At 34.3% G+C, this 12381-nt stretch overlaps 1 protein-coding gene across 5 annotated transcripts in view; it reads right to left on the bottom strand.

Moving 5' to 3' along the window:
- The window catches only part of SMARCAD1 (SNF2 related chromatin remodeling ATPase with DExD box 1), an 85854-nt gene that overhangs the window by 25717 nt on the left and 47756 nt on the right, over positions 1 to 12381 (bottom strand). For 4 of the 5 annotated variants that reach the window (XM_088836228.1, XM_055434085.2, XM_055434084.2 and 1 more), the window contains 3 exons: positions 7092 to 7193; positions 6022 to 6103; positions 4192 to 4583 (listed from right to left, as the gene is read on the bottom strand). In XM_088836228.1, coding sequence (XP_088692354.1) covers positions 4192 to 4583; positions 6022 to 6103; positions 7092 to 7193 — 576 coding nt within the window. Of the gene's footprint in view, positions 1 to 3535; positions 4142 to 4191; positions 4584 to 6021; positions 6104 to 7091; positions 7194 to 12381 lie in introns of those variants that run through there. The other variant, XM_088836229.1, reaches the window with a different exon arrangement.

Consider the following 12381-nt stretch of genomic DNA (forward strand, 5'->3'; position numbering starts at 1 on the left):
TTTATATTATCTAGAGATATAAAAGTGATAAGAATGAGACAAGATGTGGAAGCAATTATTTGTAATACAAGAAATGGGCTAGGAAGCGGATGGATATGGATTTTCAGGGAGAACAAGGCTATAGAATTATTTAATCTGTTTATCTAAATATATGCATAAATAATAAACATTAAAAAAATCCAACATTTAATTTCAAAATATTTTCATCAAGTGTGTGTGGAGGCAGGGGAAATGGGCATCTCCCCTTAAGAAAAGCTTAAGAAAACTGTTATGTCCCTGCTCTGAAGACAAAAACCATTTAACAATCCTGTAAGTTACTTAGCTTCACTAAAACAAGATTTAAGAAATACAAAGTACTCTGTAAAAGCAGGATCTACCAAGAAATCTAAAGTTATTGATGAGCATAAAAATATGACCCTAATCACATAATGTGAAATATACAAACATACACATAAACATATGGATACTCAATAAATCTTAAGTGGCGACTATCTTTGGTAGAATTTTGGCTAAACTTGACTTTCTTTTTTCTTCTTGCATGTACTGTTTCAATTTTAGACAAAACAAATTCTTCCCCCCAAAAAATGATAAAGCTATTTCTTTCAGAGGGAAAGAAAAAGTAACTGATACTTAATTGGATAATTTCATGAAAAAAAGAACATCAACATGGCCCTGATTACTATCTCTTTGATGATAAAGTATTACTTTAAGGCCTTTTTTACAATAGTCACAAACTGAAGTACCTGTTTCCTGCCACCATGTGTCACTCTCACAGCACAAGTAAATGAATTTCTATGTGAAGGGGAAAATTGTTTAAAAGCAGACTTAATTCCCCACCTAAATAAAAATGGGACAGCAGCTTACGAAGACTCAAATGCATATGTATTTTCAAAATAAATATTTATCAAACTTATAAAAATGAAAACAAAATCTGAATACAGCAATTTTATTCGTTTTACTGAAGCCACGCTATCAGGAAGTAGTACACATCACAATGCATCGAGTGACAAATTGACATTTTACAATAACCACCAGAAAAACAATGCAAAAGAACACTTGTAGTATAAGTTACTAGAGGATGGGAGAAGCACAACAAGGAGCCTAGTGCTTCCACGTGAGCTAAACCTTGTTTGCTTGGTTAACAGTCAAAGAAAACTGCATTTATACTGATCTAAATGTTATGGAAGCAAATGCATACAGGAAAACGTTTTAGGCTGTGCTATTTACATAGAGTTAGCTACTCATGAATCTTCAATTGATCAGTATATACTACTGTTCTGATTAAAGTGTAAATGTGCAAAATATAAGACTATCATAGACATAATAGTATCTCCACCTTACTTTGCACAAAGCTAAATAAAAATTCAGTTAAGTGGTGGATGAACTGGTGCCATCAAATGTGTGAAATCTGGTAATAAAACCCCCAATTTTACCACATTAATAGTACATGTTTTTAAACTAATAACATTTTGGCTGGCTATATTTCCAAAGTCTACATGATTTAACAATGTGGCTTCTCATCATAAGCACATACTTTACTGCTGTTAAGCAGAAACATAAGAGAAATGAAAAAATTATGAGGAAAATTTGACAATCTTTAGATTTTGATTTTTAAAAAGGATATAAAGCTGCAAACATAAATACCCTCACATAATGCACTTATTTTGTTAAAAAAACATAATTTTCCTCATGTAAAATAAAAGTGTACTTCTCTGACAAAGTCATAATCATATTGTCAACTTAACAACTTTTGTTTTAAAAAACACTAAGATAATTTTCACATTCAAATTAATTTTATAATAAAATAAGACAATGAAATAGTAATGATTACATTTAACCCATCAACGTTATGGAGACTGTCATCTTGGCAAAAATCATAATTAAAATATATGTGTATACTTGATTTATTGGCTCAGTTTGCACTGTAATGAAATACCTAATGAGTTTTTAAAGTTCTGCCAAATTCTCCAATCCTTAAGACTAAATAAGCTTCAACAATAATGTCTAGTTTACTAGACATTTGTACACTGCTCTTAATATACATAATGCCTTGTAATTTTCACTTAAGTATGACTGAGGGACATAATTAAAATTTCAACTAATTCTCATAGGAATTTCTAAAAATACTAGTTATGAAAACAAAGGTAAATGCTATTTCTTTTGTTTTTTTGAAGTAGCTCACAGGTGTGTTAGCAAGCCTCTCTGATTAACAGGGAAGAAGTAAACTATAACATATGCATTTTCTTTTTTTTACCAAAAGGTACATAATGTTGACTTTCTTTTAATAACTTTAAGACGTTAAATTGCTCTTTAAACTAGTCTCATTCAAAATTCTAAAGTAACTGAAAGGAGAAGCTTGAAGTCCTAAACAGATTAAAACGCAAAGCTCATATACACTGACTTGCTAATTTTAACTGTTCATTTCCCAAAAGTTACATTTACTAACTTTTTTTTACTAAGCACTGTATATACTAAACTCAAGTGGTCAAGTTTGCTTTTTAACTGCTATATAAAATAATCAACATAAGATGAATGGCTAGTGAAAACCATCTCTGTATTCAACTTTAAGAAAGGGGGCAAGATGCTTCAGGAGGTTTAAGTAGATAAACTCTAAATTCATGTCAAGACTAATTTAAACTATGCCAATTAATTAGCAGAGGAAATATGCTTTCTACATGCTAAGTTGTTGAATATTTTTAAAAGCATCTGGGACACATCACTCTGGTATAATTTACTTTTCCTGTAAGATATGTGGGCAAGTGGTTACAGTGACTAAACACACTGGCGCAGATAATTGCATTCCTTATTAAATAAATCAGAATCCCAACAAGCCTGAGCAACCCAACTCTGCAACAACACAGGAAACCATTCAAGATTAAAAGAAAGAAGAAAAGGAAGAAAAGAAGAACAAGAAAGCCCTTCAGCAAATACTTTAACAAATAAATCACTTAGGCAAAGCCAAACAAGTTTTGAAAGGGCCTGCTTTGACAGATGTTCTCTGTAAAAGCAAAAGCTTTAGGCAAAATGAATATCTTTATTTATTTATTTTCAAAGCCACAGAATATTAGTAATGCTGTTTCTTTATTTTTCAAATATTTTAATTTTTTTAAAAATGCTATTTACAGCCATTGTTCAGGGACCTTCCCCCACTGCCACTTCAATATACTCATCAAGGGATCTTAGGTTCACAGAGATTTGACCAAGTACAAAATTAATCACAAAGCAACTTTACTCCTTAAGTTAGAGAATAAAACTTAAAACTTTATAAAGCATCACGAGTTACTTCATATTCTAAAGCTATAAAAAATCATCTATATTGCTTTCACACCAGGGCTTGTTTAGAATTCATGCTCGAAAAGCCCACATTTTCATAAAAGATAAAGCAAAATTTAAAAGACAAGAGTTCTTATTTTTTTCTGTATGAATAACATTTGCTGACTGTTGACATTCATAAAACTCAAAATACAGGTATTTTAGATAAAACTTGTTTACAGGAAATGAAATTCCAGAGAATGATCATGCAAAGTGTACTTACCAATGCTTATGCCTTCCCTTCACCTAACGCTTGAATTCTAGAATTCCATACACTTTTCTATCTTTCCACTTAAAAACGTTGCAGCCTGCTACACTCCATAAAATGGCCGTGTGGTTTAACCAAGAAAAGCATGTTAGAGATTGAGCTGTCACTTTTAAAAGAAAAAGAAAATAAACAACTGCTTCTTTTGTGGTGAAGCATAAAACACAGGCTGGCATTTTGAATCATGGAGCTCCCCTGGATGTTGCTATTGCTCTTCAAGTAGTTGTTGTAAAATTTCTGCCACATTCTTGCTTTCTGCATGGTGTCTCAGCAGTAACAGATCAGAACAGGCTAGCAAACAACTCCTTCCTAAATGGTAAGCTCTAATTTCTTCTTCTGCAGTGAAATGAACCAAGTTTCTATGCAAAAAAATGAGTGACAGTATGTCCAGCCAATCAGCTTGGGGTTTTTCAGGAAAAGCACCCCCTAATTCATTCAAAATTAGGTCATATGACACTATTTGAAATACTATTGGCTTAGAATGATAAGTAATGTTTGACTCTACACAGGATAAGGCCACCCATCTATCCTTCCCTGGGCTGAAGACACCTTGACTATGAACGGTACAGTGAAAACACACACACACACACAGAGGGAAAAAAATGTAGCCTTACCAGAGCTTCCCAACTATTAAAGGGCCGGAGTTCTGTTATCTTCTGAGCCTTTTTCTGAGAACACTGAGGAATCAAAGTAAGTTCACCAATTGAAGCATCCTGAAGGAAGTGAAGGATTTTGCCTTTATAGCCATCCTCCATCACTTCTTCACCACTACTATAGTCCTCGTCTAGTGAACTACCAACATCAGAACCTGAATCATATTCAGAGTCTTCAAGAACTCTTTTAGGATTAAATACATTTTTTTTACGTTTCTTGTTAAAACCATTTTGTGGTTTCATGGAACATTTCTGTTTCAGTTTTGTTTTAGCTGCATTTTTAGGATAATTTTGACTTCTTGAAGAAACCTCTTTTCCATTTGGAAAATCACTCGGTGAAGCATATTGCATATCTGAGTACAAAGAAAGACAAAAATAACTATATTAGAAAGATATATATTAAATATAAATATATAAGACTTTAAGATTTCATATAAGAAAAATATTTAGAACAGTATTCATGTGTTTTTCAATACAGAATTATAATATATTGTTAAATCTTGATTTGCCTTAAAAAGAAATACTGAAGTAGAATTTGAAATTATACAATGAATTGACATATTAGTTTCAAAAACAGGTGATAACTTCTTTCTTAAAATGAATTAAATATAAATCCTCATTTTCTATCAAAGATCCTGAGAACGTAAATGGCAGCTGCATATACATAAGACACCCATGATGGTATTAAGCAGCCCCATCCCTAGACCAAAACTGATGGGTGTTACAAAAACAATGCTCATCCTAAATTAAAACTATCCATTTTATAATTAATTTTCCGATCACCCATCTCCACTATTTTAGGTTCATCTTTACTAAAAGTCATTTAAATATATTATTAAAAAGCACCACTACTTTATCACTGATTAACCTATTATATTCCATGGATTTCTAAGATGTCTGTGATTGAAGGTACATTTATTTTACATACTAGTAAGGAATATGAACAATTAATCTATAATCATTATTATCTAGAATGCTTTACTTATTCAAAGAGCTTTGAGACTGGCACATTTTCATACATTCATTTTTGTGCATGTATTAAAAACTAAGAAAAATAAATTGAATTTCTTCACATTCATAATCCTTCTCTTCTGAATCTTATTTCAGACTCAGAACTGATGATATTGGTGGCTTTCTTTTCTCCACACAGTACCATTCTCTGTGCCATCAAGAGCACTTGTACAGTATTACCTAAAATAATTCATTAATAAAAAAACCAAAAAACCTACAGCCATTGTGTTGGGCTTTTAGAAAACTGGCTTTGTGATTAAGAAGAGCTAGTCTACTTGATTGGAGAAGGCAATGGCACCCTATTCTGGTACTCTTGCCTGGAGAATCCCATGGACAGAGGAGCCTGGTGGGCGTCCATCCATGGGGTCGCACAGAGTTGGACATGACTGAAGCGACTTAGCAGCAGCAGCAGCAGCAGCAGTCTACTTGATTCCTACTTAAGAATGTTATTAAACATGTGTGGTTCAACTTCTCCCCACTATTTCTCTACCCTTAAGTTCCTAAAGTTAAAAATATTCCACTATGGGATTAGTGACTTTCTTCCATGCCAGCGACACTCACCTTATAAGTTTCTGACACTGATGCTTTTGATATTCATGTAGTGTAGGTGAGGATATCTATCTTACAATGATTACAAGGAATACAGGGAACTGGTTTCTAATATCTCTTGCAATCCCATACTCTGGTTATTAACTAATAGGTTTACTATTTTCTTACATACTACAATATAATATATTGGGAAGTATGAATTTTCCATAATAATATAGAACAGATAATTACCTTGGTCTTCTGCAAATACTTTTAAAGATTCTAAAGCCTCTGTGTACATCCATTCATGTTCCTTGAGTACTTCTCTTAATTCCTAGAAATAAATAATTGATCCTTTTATTAAAAACCTAGAATTAATGACTTGTTGAAAAGAAGTTTTATACTTTAAAAAAATAAATCACTTAAAAACTTAAATGAATTCATATCTGATGATTTTACACTTGCTTTTATGTTGATCTTTACAAATGCTTTTTGTATATATAATTTCACTTCCATAAATACACAACAGTCGTTCTTCAAAGGGAAGGAAGCTTGACAGTTTTTGCATTTCTACTCTTGCTATGGAGTACTTTGAACACCAGAATATCAAAAAGTGTTTGCTCAGTTAAACTTCAACATGCAGTTAAGCTTTTTCATAGACTGATAACTTCAAAATGTAATTTGAACATATGTAAAGAACCAGTATAACAACAAGACTTTGCCTTCAGCTCATCAGAATTTAGCAGATGTGTGTATACCTGAATAAATCACTGCAGGTATAAACGTATTCCCAATGTGAAACAAATAATGTGTTTCCAAGTACAATATGATAAAAACAGAGGCTCTTTTAGTAATGGCATGCTTGGCATGGGTCTTTACTGACTCTGAAAATATTTTTACTACCTAGCAAATAAACCAAAGATTATGGAATATCAAGGCACTAAAGTGCATTATTACACTTTAAAATTCTTTACGAAAAATCAAAGGTTGAAAATATGAAGAAAACTAAAAGAAGTGACTAGGGATACTAGATGACTTTGCATTTTATATATGAGTTGACAACTATTACTACAGTTATATTTGTTATGCTTACATGATGTTATCATTATAATGTTGATATTATACTATCAAATAAGGCAAATAAACAAGGTAAACAAGTTATACAAATATATTTTATAATATTGATAAATAAGAGTTAAATTAAATATAATTAGAAAAATGCAAAAATTGCTCTAAGCTTTCCACACGGTTTACCTCGAAGACTATCTAATTTGTAATACAAACAGCACACACTGAGTAAATAGCTATACATGAGTACTCACCTCTTTATCAAAATTGGGAAATTCCTTTTGCAATTTCAACACAATACTTTCTTGCTTTTCCCAGTTAGTGCTAGATTCTGCAGATTCATTTGACTCTTCTCCCTAATGGGGACAAAAAAAAAAAAAAGAGAACAAATTTAAGAGATCATCAGTAAAAACAGTCTTAAGACAATCACATTTGTATTTTGACTTGATCTGAAAGCTTTCACATTCTTTTTTTTTTTTTAAGTTTTATTTTTTTATTTTTTTTATTTTACAATATTATATTGGTTGGTTTTGCCATACATTGACATGAATTCACCCCAGGTGTACATGAGTTCCCCCTCCTGAATTTAAAAATGCTTTTTTTTTTGTTTATGTGAAAGGTGACAAATTAACATCTTAAGAATGAAAATATTACTGGTTTAAGATCACTCAAAGACCCTGACTACATATCCAGTAACTCATACTTCGCTCATATTGATACAATGCTCAAAATGAGAGATATTTGGTAAAACAACTAGAATGATACTTAAACTAACTTGAAATAATTCAGGTATAAATATTAACTGCTGAGTCACAACATAAAAGTGACACAGTGACAAAGAAACTTGTATGAAACTAAATAATATATAAACATTAATTTGGGAGTAACTGGCTACTCATATACTATCTCTTTCCTCTGTCACTTAACTTCATTTGAAGAAACTGGTTCCACATTTAAACAAAAAACAAAAAACCAAGATCTCTTGGGTTCACAAATAGGAGAAATCTTGTATTTTAGACACACTCTAAAAGCATCTATTTACGTTGCTAAGAATTGTGCCACACACAAAAGAGAAAAAAGTAGTTTCATACTTTCTCTTCTCCTCCGTTCTTGACCAACAACAGTGCTATTTTTTCTTTCATTAGCTAAAAGAGAAATATCTAAATTGTGAGCAATACCTCCCTCACAAACAGGAATAAGAGGAAGTTCCACTAGATAGAGATATAAAATGCTAGGGAAGTTAGGAGTAGGAAGAAAAAAACTGGACATGTTTTTTTTAATAGTAATTGGCCTGTTTGGGCTGGAGCACAGAGATTAAGGAAAGAGTATAAGGTTGAAAAATTAAACCAGAGCTAATACTGCTTAAGGCCTAGAATGCCAGACTAAGGTCAGTCTTCATTCAGAAAGCAATGAGATTTTTGAGAAGGGAATAATGTAACACTAATATTTGGATAAAGCACTGAAAAGCTATCAAAAATTCATACTGCCATCCTTGCTTTACAGATGAAGACACTGAAACTCCAAGAACAATCCTTTTAAAGGTCACAGATGGACAATGACCAGCTGAGGTACAAACAGAAACTTAGGTGTTTAGATCAGTGTTTTTCCATTACCTAAGTGTTTCTTAAACTTTAGGTATTCCCACAGCACATTCATGATTTCAAATAAGTCAAATGTCATCAAAGGATAACGGATAAGCAAACCATAATATGCATATAAAATAGAATATAACTGTCCTAAAAAGAGGGAGGGAAATGAAGTACTTAAACATGCTACAACATGGATGAACTTCAAAAATATTAACCTAAGTAAAAGAAGCTAGACACAAAAGGTCACATATGATTACATTTATATGAAATCCTAAGATAAAAAGCCAACTGGTGGTTGCCAGAGGCTAGGGGGAGAAAAGAATGGGGAGAAACTGCTTAAGATACACAGCATGATATTACTGGGTGATAAAATATTTTGGAACTAGAGAGAACTTATACTTGCAAAACATGGGGAATGTACTAAATGCCACTGAATTTTTAACGGTTAATTTTATGCTATGTGAATCTCATCTAAAGAAAAAAGTCTTTTGGAAAATAGTAACCAATCCATCCTAGAGGAAATCAGTCCTGAATATTCATTGGAAGGACTGATGCTGAAGCTGAAACTCCCAATACTTTGGCCACCTGATGCAAAGAACTGACTCATTTGAAAAGACCTTGATGCTGGGAATGATTGAAGGCGGGAGGAGAAGGGGACAACAGAGGATGAGTTGGTTGGATGGCATCACCAACTCAATGGACATGGGTTTCAAATAAGCTCCGGGATTTGGTGATGGACAGGGAAGCCTGGCATATAGCAGTCCAAGGGGTCATAAAGAGTCAGACATGACTGAGCAACTGAACTAAACTATCTTTTGGGAATTAAATATATTAAAGCATATGTTAAACATTCAGCAGGTTGTGTGCCTATCATTTGCTCTTTGATCTTGGACCCCACACTTGTCAGCTCTGCTAATCCCTGATGACTGAAAATACCTATGCAGTTCAGTGGTTATTCTGGAGCTTCACAGAAGCCAGGTGATACATGTACCTAGGGCTCAAATCATATCAGTGGGCTCAAGAGTTATGAATCAATCCTGCAGTTACACTTCTAGTTCCAGAATGCAGAGTCGGAACTGACATATTTGGCACTGGCAGAAATTCCACATCAGCTCCTTGACCCATGGAGAAAGGGCCATAGCTGTAGAAAATACCAAATCTAAGACCCTAGAACTGTCCCTCTGACAAAGTAGCAACACCATATTACTGAAGGAATTGCAGAGATTGGCACCACCATTCCAGATTCCAATGTAATGTGCCTCCTTGGCCTATATGAAAGCAAAATGAGTCTTAGAGAATTATTTTAGATTATCATAAGCAAACCACAGGTGATGACCCCACATGCAGCTGCTATACCAGATATATTTTTACTGGAGAAAATCAATGTAACTACACAATTATTAGTCTAGCAGTAATTAAGGAAGACAAGAAGAAGCTATTTTCACCTGGGTAGGGTAAGTGATGGATACACCTTCATGCTTTCAGGGCTATAACTCTCAACTCTCTTTCAAAAAATATTATCTAAGGACTTGATAGTTTTGCACAGTCCAGTGTATCACTTTGGTCCTCTACACTGAAGACATCACATAAGCTGGACTTAACAAGCAGGAAGTAGTGGTTGTTTTTATGGCCTTAATAAGACATATGCATGCTAGAGTGGAAAATATGCTGAGTGCTCAGTCTCCCAGTTATGTCTGACTCTTTGCAACTCCATAGACTATAGCCTGTCCAGGCTCCTCTGAATTTTTCAGGCAAGAATGCTGAGCAGGTTGTCAAGTCCTACTCTAGGGGATCTTCCCAACCCACAGACTGAACCCATGTCTCTTGCATCTCCCAGAATTCGTAGGTGGATTTGTTACCATTGCGCCACCTGGGAAGCCTACCACCCTCAAATTCTGGGGTCCACCACTTTCATGACTTATATCAGGGTCCAACCTGAAGCATGCTGCAAATTTTACTCTGAAAAGAAAAAACAAAAGACAAATGGCTGGATATTGCTGCCTCTGAGAAAGAGGTACAACACTTTAGTCAGCCTCTTGGGATGCTGGAGGAAAGGTACACTTTAGTTCAGTGTATGCTGCTTTGATCTGTTTATGAAGAACCCGTAAGACTGTTAGGAATGGGCATAGATTAAGAGAAGGCTTTGGAGTAGGTTCAGGATGCAACGCAAGTGCTTTGCCACTTAGGTTTTGCGACCAGTGAGTAGACGCAATGCTTCTCAAAGAATCTGTGACTCATGAGGACGTTGCATAAAGTCCCTGGCAATCCCCAACAGGAAAATCACTGCAGAGACCCATGTGGCTTCAGAGAAAGGTCATGTCCTCTTCTGCTGACAACTACAGTCTGTTCCACTATAACACGACACATCCACTTCCAAAAATTATTGCACCATGCAAAATCATGAAAATAAAAAGCTACTGGGTTGAGGAAAATTGTGTTAGAGGTATCACGTTCAAGAACTTCATTAGTGACCCATGAAAAAAATAGAAAGAAATCTTAAAAGAAGAATAGTGCAATTTTACACATTAAATGATTAAGAAATGCATAAACACTCCAATAAATATGAACACAAGTCTGCTTGGAATGTGAGCATTGGAAAGGCTATAGCTTATGAGTTACTATGAAATAGTAGATGAAGAGTTATTTGAAAATGAGCAGCAATGGAAAGACATGCCTCATTGTCCTTTTGTCATCTCTGCTGTATGGCTGAAAATATAAACATTAAGTTAAAAATAAGCAAATAAATACAATCAATAAATTTCAGCTACTTTGCTAGCCTCCTGTTCTCATATTAAAAGTGTCTAGAAGGCTGAAGATCCAACTGCATGCCTTGCACAACTCTCCTACTATGTTCAGCATTAAAATCAAATTTGTATCTTCACATCAGTACAATTGTTTTCAATACCGTTTAAAACACCAGTTAACATTGCTAATCTGTCATGGTACAGCTTTTTGAATTTCACTGTCACTGTCCTCAACATCATCTACATCCACATGGCATCAGCAGGAAGTCTTTTGTGGTGAGATAAGCAGGGTGGGACCCTAGCTCTTCAATATCCTCATTTTCTATCTCCTCAAATCCAATCTGTTTTCCTAAACCAACAACTTGCTGTGAATTTGAAACGCTTCTCTGAAGGTTCAAGTTCTTCAAAATCACAAGTCACTGTGAAGAAAAATTTTCCACAATACATAAAGCATAAAACACTCTTTTGTCATAAGTCGAGGCTTCTAAAAATGGCGGCAATGACTACTCCAAAGTTTCTCAAAATTTTAAAACCATATTTGCATCCTCATCTTCAATTACAGTAATGAGCATCTTAAATACTCACTTTAAATAGTAAGTCATAAATGCTGCTAACATATTTTTACTAAAACACTGTATCAGAGAGTGGTTTTTGAAGGCAAAAGAAAAAAAATTGGGGTTGAGTTCAGCTTCTGTAGAGGGACAGGCTTGATGAATTAAAAAACTTTTAAAAGCTAAGTATTTTCATTTGGGTCTTGTTTTTGCAATAATTCTCTATAACGGAGAAGAATTAAGTAAATATATCAATGCAGATTTGGCCGGTCCATCCATTTTTGCTACAGCTATAGTGAACTCCAAGACTGACTTGAAGAATTCTCTTAAGAGGTTCAGTTTGTTAAGTGATAAACTACCACTGGGCTTCCCTGGTGGCTCAGTGGTAAAGAATCGGCCTGCCAATCAATGCAAGAGACTTGGATTAGATCCCTCGGTTGGGATGATTCCCTGGAAAAGGAAATGGCAACCCAGTCCACTATTCTTGCCTGGGAAATCCTATGGACAGAGGAGCCTGCTGGGCTCCAGTCCACAGAGTTGCAAAAGAGTCGACACAACTGGCAACTGAACACCAATAACAAAACTACCACTGGCTTCAGCTTCAAATCTCTCTCTGGAGTTAGTGCTGAACATCACAATACTGGTACTTTTCATAGCTTT

Source organism: Moschus berezovskii, chromosome 5 (genome assembly GCF_049115385.1).
Source record: "Moschus berezovskii isolate FMDL1 chromosome 5, NW_MosBer_1.0, whole genome shotgun sequence".
Lineage (NCBI taxonomy): Eukaryota > Metazoa > Chordata > Mammalia > Artiodactyla > Moschidae > Moschus > Moschus berezovskii.